Source organism: Mytilus trossulus, chromosome 3 (assembly GCF_036588685.1).
Source record: "Mytilus trossulus isolate FHL-02 chromosome 3, PNRI_Mtr1.1.1.hap1, whole genome shotgun sequence".
NCBI lineage: Eukaryota > Metazoa > Mollusca > Bivalvia > Mytilida > Mytilidae > Mytilus > Mytilus trossulus.
In genome coordinates, this window is record NC_086375.1 from 62,869,847 (window position 1) to 62,881,872 (window position 12,026).

Sequence of the window (12,026 nt, forward strand, 5' to 3'; positions counted from 1 at the left end):
ATCGCTTTGTCGTTTATGAATGTCGCCATTTATTCATACCGTACATTATAATTAATACTTTGTATATTGTGTTCATCTATCTCTCAAACATACACATGAGACTTAAATATTATTTAACAATAGTCGAATAAAATGAATTAATTATATGTATATACTGGCAGAAATTATATTGACCTATAATATACCATGGTGTTTAATTATTCATTTGATCAGATGACCATCACTGGTCATTTATATCAATTTGAATTGTAATCCCCAAAAGACATGTGAATATATTGGTCATTAAAGTGATGTTTATAATTATATATAAGATGGTCTGCAAATGTTTCCATCACATCAGAATGATTTTACTTTTATTACTAACCAAATTTGGTAAGTGTCGTTCTGGTTTATAATCTCATAATATTATTTATGATTTTTTCTTTCAACTTTTGTGTATGATTTAATACTATTAATTAGTTATTCATGCTCCTCATTTGACTTAAATGTTAATACTTTCAAATTTGTGTTTCTCAAATATTGTAACTCATTTGGACTTTTGTAGAGCTTAAGTATCAACCATAGTTTTGCATAGTCTTTTTTCTTATCTACAGGACTAATTCTAGCGTCAGATGATTACAGTACAAGTCTTGAAACAGAGTTAAGAGAGGAAATATTTGACGACTATGTGGTTCAGCAGAGACCAAATGGAACAATTTTTATTATGATCACTTTAAACCTTCTAACAGTAAACGATCTGGTAATGTAACTTTCAGGTTCACTTTTAGCCCGGATTTGGTTTATTTTCTTAATCGATTTATGAATTTCGAACAGCGGTATACTACTGTTGCCTTTATTTAGCTTGATTTTTTTATCATTAGGGTAGTAAGAAGTTCAAAGCAGATCTAACATATGATATTTAATAATTATTTTACATACCTTTCGTATATTGAGATTTACACTTGTCATTGACAACGGTCTGTTGATTAGGACTATTTTGACTATATAACCCCTAGAATGTATATGTAGTTTTATGTTTTTGCTTTTTTGTTAACTTGAGTTGCTAACTTATTGGCATAAACCCACATATCCATTAAATCATAACATGGACTTCATTTGATGTTAAAAATATGGTAATAGTAATATTAATGCTGTTAGCAAGCGATGAGCTGAAATAATATAAAAAAAATATGTATAGTGAAACATAATTTAAAGTTATTACGAGATCATGTACACAAAAATATCGGCCAATAATTGCTTTTATTAGAGTTGACAAGATTGAAAACATAAAAGATTCATGTTTGATAATATATTGACAATATAAAAATAAGAAGATGTGTTATGATTGCAAATGCGATAACTCTCAACCATAGACCAAATGACAAAGTTAACAATATAGGTCAATGTATGGCCTACAACCGTGAAAAACACCCAAACCGCATAATCATCTGTCTATATTTATTATAAGATACATGTAGTTCAGCGATCTATTTGCTGCAATATTTGTTTTTGACTCAATCATATTTTGATGTATGACGTGTGTCATGTTTGTTTTTAAAATTATTTAATTGGTTGTAAGTTGTAGTTTTGTTTTTCCTTTTAGGATATAAAAAAGCAGGAACTTACCGTTTCAGGACATTTATCTATTGTAAGTATAAATAAAGGCAACAGTAGTATACCGCTGTTCAAATCTCGTAAATCGACGGACAAAAAACAAAATCAGGGTTGCAACCTAAAGCTGAGGAAAAGCTTTAAATATAAGAGGAGAACAACGACACAACATTAAAATGTAACTTTTTGTGCTGACATGAATTGTCTTTGACATGGTTATATTTATAAATTTACTGTTTACAAATTTTCGAATTGTGTGAAATACTAAGGCGTTTCTACCTCAGGCATAGATTAACTTAGCTGTATTTGGCAAAACGTTTAGGAATTTTGGTTCTCAATGCTCTTCAACTTCGTACTTTATTTGGCATTTTAAACTATTTTGGATTCGAGCGTCACTGACGAGTTTTTAGTAGACGAACCGCGGGTCTGGCGTATATACTAAACTTAGTTAGTCCTGGTATCTATGATGAGTTTATATACACACACAGAAACGGACTAAGCATTAGAAAAAATCCGATGAGAATAACAAATATAACATCAAAACCAAATACATGAATACATGCTATGCAGTAAATTTTATTGAATAAATATAAAAGAGGAACGAAAGATACCAAAGGGACAGTAAAAGATATACATGATAAAACTAAAGTATTAGCTTATTACAGAAAACAAAACTTGGATACATTACATAAACCAACACAAAAAATAGACACACCAGACTTAGTCAAGGCCTCAACGCAAAATGTGAAAAAGTGACGTCACATACGAAGTGGTGAAACAGCATACAAAAACCGACGCCACATTTGAATGACTAAAACTATTTATCAAAAATAAGATAGAATTAGGATTAATCTATGATTATAATTGAACTAAATACTGATATTACATTTAAAAACAACGCACATTGCAATACTTTTTACTAGCAAACTGAGGAAGCAATTCGCTATGTTATTTGGTTTGTTTTGAATCTAACTGGAAACGTAAAACATCGTACAAATTACGTTGAACAAAATCAAATCTAATAAATGAAAGCAGTGGTTTATTTTCAAGACACATGAATATAATAAAAAAGACATCAACACATTTGACAATATCCGATGGGAAATACAAATATAACATCAAACTTAATACATGAATTTGGGATAGAAAAGTACCGTACCACGTCTTATAAAAATGCGAATTCACTAAGCAAGACAGTCACAATCGGGAATAAGTCACGTTCGGTAATTAAAAGATAAGACGACGTAATGACAAACCGCAATCTACCAAGTGGTAAAAATGGTGTAAATATATTTCAGTAAACATAAATTTCTATCGTTAAAATCTAAAACATTGTTACATATAAGAGCGAATCGTACAAGTTGAGATATATAACACCGTAAGATGGTGACAAGGGAACGTCACCATCTAAAAATGGATAATTAAAGATAGGAAATAAAAACAAACATCTCTTTTATCATAAATGTTAGTATTAAGCTTTCCGTTAATGATATAGATATCAAGATCGAGGAAAGGGCAGTGGTCATTGTTAGTATACGCTTTATTTAAAGTAATTTAGCGGGATAAATTTCTTTAGTTTACATGCTGAAGTCGTCATTATTGAGAGCCCACATATTATCCAAGTATCTAAAAGTACTATTGAATTAGTGTATCAGATGTTGTTTCGATGGGTCTTTGCTGATTCTTGTCATAAACTGTAACTCATATCAATACAAAAACAGGTCGCAATAAATGGTGCACAGTTAGTTCCCATTGGAATTCCGATAACCTGATGATATACGGATCGCGAAAGCGAACAAAAAAATGTTATCAAGTTAAAATGCAAGGGCAGATATGGTATCAAAGCATGTCCAATTGACATAGTTTTTTTTGTTTATTATACTTAAAAATGATCTAAAAGAGTTTGAACGTTCACATTCTGACTTTTTAACTGACCATTTAATTCGGTGTGTGAATGTTTTCTTAATGAGAATTTGAGGCAATGTGGTATTTAGGGTAGACAAATCAAAACTTTGAACAAATTTAAAATCACCAATATAAGCATGCAATTTATCAAGTACTTCTAACATTCCAAAATTTTCTTCCGTTTCGCACTTTACAGGTAATCCTCTTTTCACACCTTTAATTTTTCATTATCTGGTGAAAATTTCAAGATTTCAAAAATTGTCAAACATTTGGAATTTTAATACTTTCATCAAAATTCAAAACCCTACGATTTGAAATTTTTAAAATTTTTGAATTGCATGATAAATGTTTCACGGACCAAACTTGCTATATTATATGTGGTATTTAACATAACTTTTAATAAAAGACACGTTAAAACTATTGAATACCTTATTCTGACCTATTTTATAAAGAGTAACGACCATCTTAGATTTACAATGCGACCGTCCTCAACATTTCTGTTGTTTTCGTTACAACCATAATGCTTGAACTTTTGAATGAATATTTTACGAAAGATCAAATAATTTTATGTATCAAATATTTCAATATCAACGCACTGACGATTGGTATGTATGATGAAAGCGGCTTGGCTCAACTAAACGTTTTACTGCACGAGAACCTCAAGAGTTAACTCCCATTTTCTGCTTACCGTAACTTTTACCTTACGACCATCCGCTTACCCGTGGTCTTTGTTTGTAGGTCTAGTTCAAAATAGGATATTATTCTATTACATTAAAATGTTATTGTCTTGACTATGTATATACTAAAAGGGAAGCTAAACTTTGAATTCAAAACAAAGTTTTGTTTTAAGTTTTCTTTTTTTATTAAACTTTTTTTTTTTTTAACTCGTCAAATTTTCGTCGTCGTTATAGTACGCAAAGACCAAGGCGAGATTGCAATAAAACTAATCAACACAAATGTTGAATACCCAACAGTGAATAACCGCCTAGCCAGATTATGTTATTAATGTTTGAACTAAATGAATAACGGAAATTATAATTTTGAATTTTGAATCCTTTTATATAATATGGTTTGCACAACTTTTTTGTATTAATTTTATATCTAACAACTTTAATTCATTTTAATTTAAGACATGGTATGACAATCGGCTGAACTGGACTGATCCATCGAAGTATTATGCAGATTTTACAAGTATAAATTACTTGTTCAGTTCTGAGACTCATGTTTGGAAACCTACACTCGTCATCAAAAACTCGTAAGCATATAATTTAAAACCTGTCCGCATTTTTTTTCTGCCAGCCCATGGTTGATGAACATCTCCTGTCGTACATTGAACTAGTTATTTAACTGACGTTACGAAAATAAATCCTTTTTAGGAACGATGAATAACTTGGTCAAAAAGAAGTTCGACATCACATTTTCTTTTAGGTTTGTGCATTTTTGTTTCTACAGTCAAAGATGTTCTAAATAATTTGAAATATACAAATACATGTATATACTTTTTGGCTTGACTTGGAATATATATTTCCGTATCGATAAGGTAACATGTGATAAAATAGAGAGAGAGGGAGACATTGTTTGATCTACAGAAGAAAGTGATCAGGTGTCAAGTTGAATCAAGAATGGTAGAACAAAAAATGTACATTTTAAAGGAAATTCAGACTAGCAACAAAATAGAACAACCGAATCTCAATTCATTTTATTTTTTACTTCGCATGTACTTCTAAAAACACATTTCTATATTCTACGGCATTTACAAACAGAATCGGAGTCAATTTGGTTTTTGCTTTGATGTATATTTATTGCCAGTCACAAATGTTTCAGAAGGCAATTAAATCAAATGAGTGTAACGATAAACTACATTTTCAACGTATATTCTATCTCTATGAACTTTTGAGATTTTATGTGACTTTGCCTTGCAAAAGCACACATGGACCCCTGAGAAAGTGTGATTGTATGTGGCATTCTAACAAACAAAGGGCATGACAACTTTCGAAAACCTGACATCAGTCATCGTTTTCATCGTCGTCTTCTTCGTCAATTTTGCTCGGTGAGTTAAAAAATAGTCTTCAACCATCACACCCTTCACATGAACAAATATAAGTACTAGTATACGCGGATTTCTGGTGGTTGCATAAATAGTTGTTATTGCAAGCTGTTGTCACTTGTCCGTATACGTACAAACGAGGTCTTGAAGCAAATCTACTTACATAGGTCCCTCTAAGAAAAACGAGAGCAAATCGTTTTTACCCGCTTACCAACCAGAGTCTTTGGAAAGAAAGCTCACTGGTTTAGCAATATGAGAGTTTATCCAAACTTGCTATTGAAGCATTGCTTGTAGGATGTGCTGTAAAAACATGTTTTCACATGGGTGAATATTCACAAGACTGGCGTCCTTTGTGGCGGCAAACTCCACCCTTAGCTTGTTTAGATCATCATGAAGATACCTGAACTTTTCTTGCAGATCATACAATGAGGCGATAAATGCACTTGCAATATGTACGGCGACTCCTTATCTTGAAAACTTATCGGATTTGGAACTCTTTGTCCTCAATGTTCTTCAACCTTATAATTGTTTGGCTTTCAAACTATTCTGATCTGAGCGTCACTGATAAGGCTTATGAAACGCGCGTCTGGTGTATCAAGTTATAAGCCTGGTATCTTTGATAAAAATTATCACAACTTGGAAGATTGAAATAAGAGCAAATTTCTTCTTCAAGGAGATGCATCATATCACATTGAAACATTTTCACATTTTCCACATTCATCTTGGAGCAGAGCTGAAGGTATGGGACCAATAGGATATGCCAATATCCGGACTACAGTCTCCTTCTCACGAACATAAGCAAGAACTAAAGCACGAATAACTATATTTACTCGGTTCATATGTGTCTTAATACAGTCACCTGATTTACACTTGAGTTTTGACGTCTTGGTCGTATCATCGAAAGTATTCAGATGGAGACTTCGACATAGGATTGTAGAAGACATGGGTTTCAGACTCATTAGAACAGCCTTCCACAAAAGAATTAATCATCTGGTTGCCACGTTCAAGAGATTAAGAAGAGAATCATGAACATTTATTGAAGCTTTCATTTCTGTAGAAATACTAGTATTTATCAATGGCTTTCGATGATCGGCAACGTTTAATGGATCGGTCATATTTAAATGCATATACCTTATCAAATGAGAGATATCTTTCTTGTCTCGTGTCATTACCGTTGGCTTGTTTTCTTGTGTTCAATTTCTGCATCTGTGACTGCATCCTGATCTTGATCTCGTTTAAGAACTTAAATGCGCAAGGATATGTCTTGTAAGCATCCATCGAAGTACAGCAGTTTTGTCCTTGTCAGTCCTATGATGCCTCTTCAATCTTTAGTATCTTTAATTATATTTTTCGCTGTTTCCATATCACTCCAGATACAATTGAAGGCTCCATTGTTATATCTGATTAAAAACTCACCTGACATAAAGACAGATTTTACCGTTTCAGACATATTCAACATATCAAACATATCTGGTGTCCACCTAGAATAGTTCGTCCGATTGGTAATGAAAAAGCATCGCAACATAACAGCTATCATTTTCAAAAATAAAAGCCACTACCCATTCCGTTGAGCCCTAATGTTCTGTAACAATATATCAACTGCACGAAGAAACATATCACAAAATGCGAAGGTTGGTGATAGTTTACAAGAGTATATTCTGAATTCTTCAAATTATGAAAACATATGTTCTTTGAAATCAGAAAAAAAACTGTGCAATACCTTCAGCGCTTTTGAGTGTTTCAGCCATAAACTGTGACATACAATTGCTTTAATATCTATTAACGATTTTCGTCTTAACACCAATTGAAGAATGCTTTTAAATTATACAAAAAAGATATGAGAGCTAGCCTCATATCTTTTTGTTCATCCTCGAACACGTCTGGAATAAACCATTTTACATTTGGGCAATGGCATACAATTAATTGTGAAATGTTTTGACCAGCACGTTTTTACATATCTAAACATTGTTTCATAGTTGTAAATACTATTGCCATGTTGAGGCTTTGCATCCATAACCGAGGCATAGGCTACGGACGAAATTTCAGATTTAGCCCTTTTGTAAGAACCGGTCTAAAATGGAACAATTTGTTCAGTGCTTTCTACAGAAAATGGAATCGAATCTTAGTTTTGTCTCGAAAGAAGTCACAGAAATACCAAAGACAGGACAGATATATCTCGGTTTTCGATGAAACAAGACACTTTCTTCCCATAAATATTAGAATAACGAGGAGGTCCATACCATTCTGTTTGCTTGTCGAAAGGTAAACATGACATAAGATTGGTATGCAAAGCATTCAACGTTAAATATATTTTTAGTCCCAATTAACCTTTATGGAACTCATGTGGGTGTTTGATGAAGCGTTTTGACAACTCTAGCAATGGAGTGAAATGTATTTTTACCATCGACGTTTCAGCTTTGAAGTCAATATTTTCTGCTCCCTCCAGTATAATACGGCCACCTTTTCTAAATTCAGCAATACCATTAGGTACATAGGACATGTCTTTGTTTCTGTCTATTTCCAAACTTTGGAGAAGGTCCGGTAAGGAACGATTTTGGCCTCAAATTTGAGGTTCATCTGACGATAGATTTTGACCACTTTTCAAACACTTAAGTGTCTATTTCATTTGTATCAATTGGTCTACATGAAAGATTTTAACTGATTTAGTCATTAAAAACGATACGATTCAAGCTCAAATAAGAAAAATCTACCAAATATGCCGACAAATGTCACTTTTCAGATGATTTTTGTCAAAAATGAAAGTGGCCGCATCTGTGTTCATCCTTAACTTTTATATATGTTAAGTATCATAATAAAATACAACTTACATTTCAATATTAAGGATGAACACGAATGCGGCCACTTTCGTTTTACACGAAAACCTTCTAAACTTTAACTAATATGCTAGAATTGTGAAGATTTCAGTAATTTAGCATGGCTTAAAGGTGCTAGTACCCGATATATGTGCATTATATTGTCAAAAATAGCTCATAGTTATGTAGCACAAGCATTCTAATGTCCAATAATTAACTAAAAGTTTACATTTTAAAAAAATTGTAAAACTGCTATATTTTGGGGCCAAAACGGGGTCTTACTGGACCTACTTCTTTGCTAAACTAGTCCGATATCTACGTACTTCAGAATAGGATGCACGAAAACCATGAGAGTTTGGAGTTTTAATAAACATTTAAGAGCCAAACTCAAGGTGTAATTGTAATGCCAAAGCAAGATGAAATGGCGTTAATAGGTTTATGTTTAAAGCAAGTATGAATGCTAGGACTTTTCACAGTTTGTCGACAGGAAATTTAGAAACATTACTACAATATTTCAATGCGCATCAGAATAACGAGAAGGTCCATATCATATTCATTAAACAATACAAAAAATACTTTGAAAGACTTTAAAACTTTCCATAGGAGGTTTAAAACATTTTAATTCGTTAAATCATAATTATTATAAATGTTATCTAAATTTACAAATGTGTTAACCACTTCTTTAAAATAATACAGAGTGTTCTTTCGCTAAAATGAGTGAAAATGTACAAAATTTAGAAAAAAATAAACACTGTGAATTAACAATTAAACTCTGTATAAAATGCAAAATCATATGTCAAAAGACCAAAACAAAGTAATGAAAATTCAAACGTTTTCCCATCTTGTAATATGAAAAAAAAAATCCAAATGTCTTTTTCTTTCTATTCTATAAAAATAACTGCATCGCATGAAATGTCTACGACCGGGCAAAACAGTAAGCTTAAAGTATTGGCTTTGAAAAAAAATCGTGTTTTGCCTGCAGGTATGCCGGTCCATTAAAGTGGTTAAATACGCACCTTTTTCTTAATTTATCACTCCACTATCAATCATAGTTGTTATATGCTGTGTTTTGTGTACTGTTAATTATCGTGTCTTTTTTCTGTCATGACGGTGTCAGTTTATTTCCGACTAGTAGTATTTCTTTAAATTATAAGCGCATGAGTATCCCTTAAATCTTATAGAAATATTTTTTTTTCAGTATACGAGACATTGGTGTCTTAACTGATCCTTCCATTCCAATGCGAATTTCGCAAACCGGAAAGATATTTTGGAACCCTCCAGGTATCTATAAAGTGTCTTGTAAATCCGACATCACATATTATCCTTTTGATACCCAGGCCTGTACAATCAAACTCATTTCATGGGCTTATACAACCGGAGAAGTAATTCTGAAAATCAATCAAAATGATGCCGTTAACATTGTTGATTACACTGAAAACGGTGAGTGGGAGCTTATTTCGACATCGGAACACAAAGCAAGTACAGAAGTGACAGAGGGAACGACTGGTTTTTCAAGTCTATTTTTTTCGATAAAGCTACGTCGTCGACCAATGTTTCATATCATCAACAGCATTTTACCGATGTCACTTATGGCAGTTCTTATTGCAGTTGTATTCAAACTCCCAGTAGATTCTGGTGAAAAGACTGGCTTTTCATTGACTGTCCTATTAGCATATGGAGTATACCTTACCATCATATCTGACGAAATCCCTAGTACTTCTGTATCAACTTCTTATCTGTGTAAGTGGATTTGTTATTAGTTTAAATATGAAATACTTTTTTTAAATACGATGCAGGCGTAACAAGTGAAAGATGATGAAATTAGGTATACATTAGAATAAAAAAAAATTCAAAATGTGAATCGTGTTTAAGAAATGTGGCAACATACTGCAATATAATACATTGATTTCAAGAACATTAGTAAAAAAGTACTTCCATAATATATTTATTTTGACTATACATTGTTATGAAGCAGCAAAACGTATGCTGCTAGCAACATACTGCAGTACACACTATATTTTACTTACTGTCTCCCTGTTAGTCTTAAACAATAAAAAGTTCAATCATTATATTGGTTCAAAGGTATGATACTATCAAAAAGTGTCTAAATAGGATTCACAGCGTAAGAATGATGGTCAATGAAAACAAAAAAATAATCAAAAATCTCCTTTGTCGTATATTTACCATTATTGTCAAATCGAGTGAAATATACAGAAACAAAGATGAGGAAGCTGTATTTGTTGTCCTTTCAATAATATTTTTAGGAGGATAAAGGGACCAAATCAGAAATAGTTTAGATTGTTAAAGGAAAGAACATCATCAATATACCGGGATGTATGATTAGATGAGCTATCTTAGGTTGTTTATAAGGTCTTAAAGGAACTCTAACTCGTATGAAAATAAGGGTCTGTCAGGTGATGTGTACAGTTGGTTTCTGTAGATATGCCAACAATCTGCTTTAAAATCCTATCTCCAATTTTAAAAAAAAAATCACATCAATTTTAGTTTCTTTCGTTTGCAAGATTAAAACTGTGTTGTACCTCAACTTTTCTGTACCAAATAATGTTTCTAATGGCTGAAATGGTCATGTATTTTGTCATGTCTGCACGCTACAGTACACATATGTATCAGAAACCAAAACCCCTAATCATAATTTGATGTAATTTTGTGTATGTTTTAAAATTGATATAACAATAAAAGGAACGTTTATCATACCAATTCAAGTCAAAAGATTTTAAGCAATAATGCCAAAAATTATTTAAACCTTACTGGAATATTCATTCAGCATATGAATAATTACAATACGCAGTATCTATCATGAGTTTATTAACAATGTATTACAGAAAGTTGTAAGGATACTATAGTTTTTTTTTCTTTCTCTTATAGCTCTGTACCTGGTGTTCATTCTAACATTAGGCGTACTAGCTATACTGTTAACAATAGTTATCCAGAGAATTCACTTCAAAACCGAAGATGAAGAAATACCAGAATGGCTCCAAAGAATTACCAAACAATGTTATACCAAAATTTCAGGAAAAGATACAAAAAAAGATCACACCGATTTAAAATCTCAATCAATGAATTTAAAAAGGCACAGCGTTGCTCCGATTCAACTTAATGAGACCACTGAAAAAATTAATAGCGTGGAAGCCGGTGATATCAAGATAACATGGCAAATCGTCGCTAGGATTCTTGACAAAGCCTTCTTTTATGTATACATAACTCTGATTTCAATAACAACCTTCATTTTCATTCTTACGCTTGTAATTCACTACTACACTGCGTAAAAACGCTAACAAATGATTGAATTTCTTCAAAATATTTAAAGGTAAGAATCAACTGATGTACATAGCTCATAAAGAGAGGGAGAGAGAGATTTTCTGACCATGATCTTTATATAGTATATTCCATTAAATATGTAATTCGTCTTTTTTACGTGCTATAGTTTTGTTTGCAAATTTTGAAGATTAAAGTTAAAATCAAGAGCAATTTCCCGACAAAAGACATCGTTTACAAAAGAAATATCGCTAGTACACTTAAAAAGAAAACGTAGATAACTGCTAATCTTATAATGTTCTAAAATCGTTAAATAGGTAAGCACTAGGTCGATACATTTGCTGGTAGACTGTGAGTCTCCTAGACTATCCTGGACATATTTATATGATTTTATA

General features: G+C 32.1%; 1 protein-coding gene across 1 annotated transcript; it reads left to right on the top strand.

The window, feature by feature from the left end:
* The first annotated feature begins 311 nt into the window (after positions 1-311).
* On the top strand, positions 312-11,758 carry LOC134709616 (neuronal acetylcholine receptor subunit alpha-3-like). Its single transcript, XM_063569769.1, has 6 exons — positions 312-372; positions 594-739; positions 1,583-1,627; positions 4,626-4,750; positions 9,554-10,095; positions 11,242-11,758. Exons 1-6 carry the CDS (start codon positions 312-314, stop codon positions 11,640-11,642), a joined length of 1,320 nt encoding a protein of 439 aa, XP_063425839.1. The 3' UTR covers positions 11,643-11,758.
* The last annotated feature ends 268 nt before the right edge of the window (positions 11,759-12,026 follow it).

Bases quoted from the DNA above. Each gene is read 5' to 3' on its own strand.
- LOC134709616 (XM_063569769.1), top strand. From the start codon at position 312: ATGGTCTGCAAATGTTTCCATCACATCAGAATGATTTTACTTTTATTA. The intron at 373-593 runs GTAAGTGTCGTT...TCTTATCTACAG, and splicing joins TTTATTACTAACCAAATTTG to GACTAATTCTAGCGTCAGAT. The intron at 1,628-4,625 runs GTAAGTATAAAT...TTTTAATTTAAG, and splicing joins TTTCAGGACATTTATCTATT to ACATGGTATGACAATCGGCT.